The sequence below is a fragment of the Notothenia coriiceps genome, unplaced genomic scaffold (genome assembly GCF_000735185.1).
Source record: "Notothenia coriiceps isolate Sejong01 unplaced genomic scaffold, NC01 NC01_scaffold00031930, whole genome shotgun sequence".
NCBI lineage: Eukaryota > Metazoa > Chordata > Actinopteri > Perciformes > Nototheniidae > Notothenia > Notothenia coriiceps.
This window is the reverse complement of record NW_011364631.1, coordinates 1-4,515: the sequence shown is the minus strand read 5'-3', so window position 1 is coordinate 4,515 and position 4,515 is coordinate 1. Positions and strand designations below refer to the sequence as shown.

Sequence of the window (4,515 nt, the reverse complement as noted above, 5' to 3'; positions counted from 1 at the left end):
AGATAACAAAATGGCGGCTTCACAAAACCTTTTGGGAGTTTTACGGGGCGTGGTTTGCAATCCGCCCAGCCAATCAGACATAGGAACCTTTTTCTCCCACGAAAGTCCCTGCTCTCTAGCAGGGACGGAAAAGGGGGTAAAAAGGTTCTCATGAACTCACTTAAGTTCCGGCTCTTTTTGGTGTGAACGAGACATTTCGGAACTACGACGCAGTATTAGGNAACCTTTTTCTCCCACGAAAGTCCCTGCTCTCTAGCAGGGACGGAAAAGGACACCAAAAAGAGCCGGAACTTAAGTGAGTTCATGAGACCCTTTTTACCCCCTTTTCCGTCCCTGCTAGAGAGCAGGGACTTTCGTGGGAGAAAAAGGTTCCTATGTCTGATTGGCTGGGCGGATTGCAAACCACGCCCCGTAAAACTCCCAAAAGGTTTTGTGAAGCCGCCATTTTGTTATCTTCGCATTAGCATTACTAGCATTAGCCCAGCGCACAAACGCAGAGAGACTAACCTATGGCAACACAAAAGAAAACATGGGAGCGGTGGAGATGAGGAGGTGTCGGCGTTCTGGCGATTTACTTTGAAGGCTTCAGTAGAAGCTGCTGGGAGTCCCAGCAGCTTCTACTGAAGCCAGTCCCTAACTCCGGGGACTTCCGGCCGGGGACTTCGGGTGGCAGTATACGCTGTGAAGTTGTTTTCGGCCTGCCAGTAAACCCAAAGCAGAAGAAGAAGTGATGTCAGCGGCTTCATTTGCCTAATCCTCCCCCAGGGACTTATTCCGGTGTGAACGCGATCTGTACTTAGTTCATGAGAACTAAAGAGTTCTCATGAACTAAAGAGTTCTCATGAACTAAGTTCTCATGAACCTTTGTAGGAAAAGTACTGCGGTGTGAATGCGCCTATAGGCTTTCAATACAAATATTTTCAACGAATGACTTTGCAGAAAAGAAGAAGCACAGTAACATTGTGTACAATAAACCCTGTTTACGACTCTCTAGTTACATTACAGCCGACCAAGCTAAGCCCCCAGTGGGCTGTAAAATCACTTATAAAGAATATAAAGTTGTAATTATGATTTATTTGTTTTTTGGATGCAATTGTGCCTTTGAAAGTGTCATCATGGTTTGCTTAAATAGGGCAGATCACTTCATCAACAATTTCATAAATCAGACAAAGAGAAGTTAAAAAATAACATTTGCGTAAAATCAAGAGATAACAAGGCTTGTAATGATTCAATGCTGTGTCAGGATTATGAGACAAGTCATATCTAACTGGAAGTGAATTCACAAAACTAAACACCTTGCCATAAATTTCCATTTTCAGGCACTTTTAAAACTTGTATGGACGTCTGTTTAAAGCTGTCACAGCTTAAGGTGACATTACAAAGTAGGAACATTGATACAGTAGTCATGCTGATAACAACTTCACACAGCCATCTCAAAACATCCACAGTTCAGCTCTCTTCATCCTAAATATACAGACAACTGGGTGTTTTCTGTAAAGTTCTGAATCAGCCAACGCTACTGTGACTCTCCCTTGACTAATATAAGTGAGACTCCATGTTGAGGATGGAATGTCTTCACAGTTAGTCATTCAGAAGTGCAGACCTTCTCCTTCCTGGCTCGCAGGCTGTCTGGCTTCCCTGACTTTTTTTCCTGCAGCAGGGTCTATTAACATAACCACTTTCTGTACCGCTGCCAGGAAAGCAACAGATCAAAAATACCGTTGTAAAGGAAAATGGCAACACAGGCTGAACGCAGTAATAATGACTTCAGCCCAGGCTGGCCACTGAAAGTATATGCTGCATGAGCTCATTCTACATAAAACAAGTTGAGACAGAACAGCCACAGTCCTTCTCTTCTTACACACATTATGCATACTTACCAAACTGAAGGGAATACATTTACATAAGTCCTTGAAGTTAATGTTCACCTAGAATGAATGCTGTTAAAATACAATAAAGACTCAAATGTGTCTGCATTTACTATTGCTGCTAAAAGAAACTGATTTTATCTGAAACTGGCGCGGCTGGATGTTTGTTTCTTCCTATTCTAAACACACTGGGGAAGCAGACCCAACACTTTGAGCTCAATAAAACAACTCACAGCTGTTCTAAGTATTCTATAGTTATACATTATATCAGCTTTACAAGGAATTAACCCAGAATGCATCAGGCCAACAGTTGTCTAATTCCTCACACAGACCACTCAGACTCACGTGATACCCCGAGTTCCAAGGGCCAGACATCTCCATGTGGATTTGTAAAAGATGAATGTCTCCTGTTTCATTATTAGTCCTCTATACAGCAAAATGTGACAAACACAATAGAAGTTATATCTTTGTGTTTTATTCATGCAAAGAAAAGGGGAAAATATTTATGTTTCAGCACATTCCTAAACCCATAAATGTGGATGTGACTCTGTGAACAAGGTTTGCTTTTCCATGTATGAAAACATAATCTGATAATAACACATGTTATCATGTTTCAGCGGGGAGCATACGTTGTCAGCTCCATCCAGGACCTGAAGCAGTCGGTCTTCATCCTTTGTCATCTTCCTCGTCTCATCGTGGGGGTTAGTATGCAGATCCAGGAAGGTTGAAGATGATTTAGCACTCTCAGTAGTTATCTGTCGGGTGGAATGTTCAAAAATCTCTTAAAAAATAAACCCAGAGTACTCCATGAGGATCAGATTTCAATAGGGAGAGGAGAATAAGAATCCTGCAGCTGGCTGTAACTATTGAGAGTTTGTAGTATTCAGACATACTGTATGTATCAGACACTATGGTGTAATGTAGTGAAGTACATTTACTCAAGTACTGTACTTAAGTGCGATTTGGGGCTACTTGTACTTTCCTTTAGTAATGCAATGTTATGCTACTTTATACTTCTACTACAATTTTGACTTCCAAAAAGTACAATTTTGGAAGCCGACATTGTACTTTTTGCTCCACTACATTTATCTGACAAAATAAGTTACTTTACATATTCAGATTATAGGCTAATACAATATATAGATAAACTAATACATAAACTATGCAGTAGCAGTTTGTAAATACAAATGAGCTGTACCGTTAACAGTTGTGATGAACAAATTAATGCATGCATAATAATAATCCAGTAATTTTATATGATTTTAAAATGGGAGCAGATTTTGATGCATATTTTAGTATGCATAAAAAAAGGTCCCCTATCATACTGTTTTTCATCAATATATCACAGGTCTCAGATGTATACAGAACCTGTCTCTGATTGGCTGAAACACCTAAACAGATCATTGCAGCATTACCCATAATCCCCTCTGTTTCAGCCCTGTTTCCATAGTGCTGATTCTCTGTCTGTTACTATAGATGAAAATAAGGAGCCCCTCCCCACGCCCCTCTGAGAGAGATCTGGTTACAAAGAACTCAATGGTGCTCTAGGAGGAGATTCAGGTGATAAGGTGGGGGGGGGGGGNTTGAAAGAACACAATGGTGCTCTAGGAGGAGGATTGGCTAATGGTTACACAAGACAAAACATCGTCATGACATCATAAAGTGGCCAAAATCTGATCAGCTCATTTTCAGACATGTTTTTATAGAAATGGATCAGGACAAAAAAGAGAGAATCTTTGTTCCTAAAACTTTCAGAGTCTCTTTCTATCCAGCATTTCTAGTTTTACTTAAAGAGTGCTTCTTTCCCCTTTGTCAGACAATACTTTAATAGCAACACACTTCTTAGATTGTTGAAATCTAAATCCTGGGACGAAGACAAACCTCACTGTATCTAAGTGTCAGCTGAACAAAAACAAAGTGAGTATTTGTTGTCTATTAACTTTATTTTGACCGGACAAAATACATTATGAATAACATGAGGGCTATTATAGGCCATTCAGACACGGTGTGGGTCAGACATAGAGCATGCATGGAAACTATGTGTAGTGTCTGCTGGTCTAATCGAGGAGCACCACGAGATGTCCCCGACACAGATCATCTCCACTGCTATTCATTATAAATATGTACTGTATAAAAAAATAGCAAGTTATAAGAACTCTGCCTTTGTATGAATGTATAAAACATGCCGCAGACCTGATCCACAGCCTCCTCCAGGATGTGCTGCGTGTCCTCCATCAGCTCCTCCACCTCCCGGAACATGTCGTTCAGGCTGGCCGGGCCATGCTGCAGGGCTCCCGGCAGGATCTCAGCCCCGCTCCGGACCCACAGGCTCAGGGACAGAGAGACCAGAAGCAGCAGCCTGATCCCGGACATCTCTCCTGTCTGTGTGCCGGTCCACTGAGCAAAGAGCAGTGACGCACTGAGGGCACACAGCTGCGGACGTTTTATTTGGAAACTCTGAGGCGTGATGTTGGGCTTATAAACTTGGAAGAATCCGGTTTAATGGCATGGAAAAGTTTCAAATTACAGTACATATACCCAGGGGTGCCGCCAGGGATTTTGGGCCCCATGAAAAGATATCACATTGGGCCCCACCACCAGACCCAGGCCACGCCAACCAAGCACAATTGTTGTAACCACTGAGCCT

General features: G+C 42.0%; 1 protein-coding gene across 1 annotated transcript in view; it reads right to left on the bottom strand.

The window, feature by feature from the left end:
* The window catches only part of dkk3b (dickkopf WNT signaling pathway inhibitor 3b), a gene marked incomplete at its 3' end in the record, with an annotated part of 7,714 nt that extends 3,328 nt beyond the window's left edge, over nucleotides 1-4,386 (bottom strand). Inside the window, exons 1-3 of the mRNA XM_010788632.1 lie at nucleotides 4,062-4,386; nucleotides 2,498-2,623; nucleotides 2,214-2,294 (exon numbers count right to left, since the gene is read on the bottom strand). Coding sequence (XP_010786934.1) covers nucleotides 2,214-2,294; nucleotides 2,498-2,623; nucleotides 4,062-4,241 — 387 coding nt within the window. The remainder of the gene's footprint in view (nucleotides 1-2,213; nucleotides 2,295-2,497; nucleotides 2,624-4,061) is intronic.
* Nucleotides 4,387-4,515: the final 129 nt, after the last annotated feature.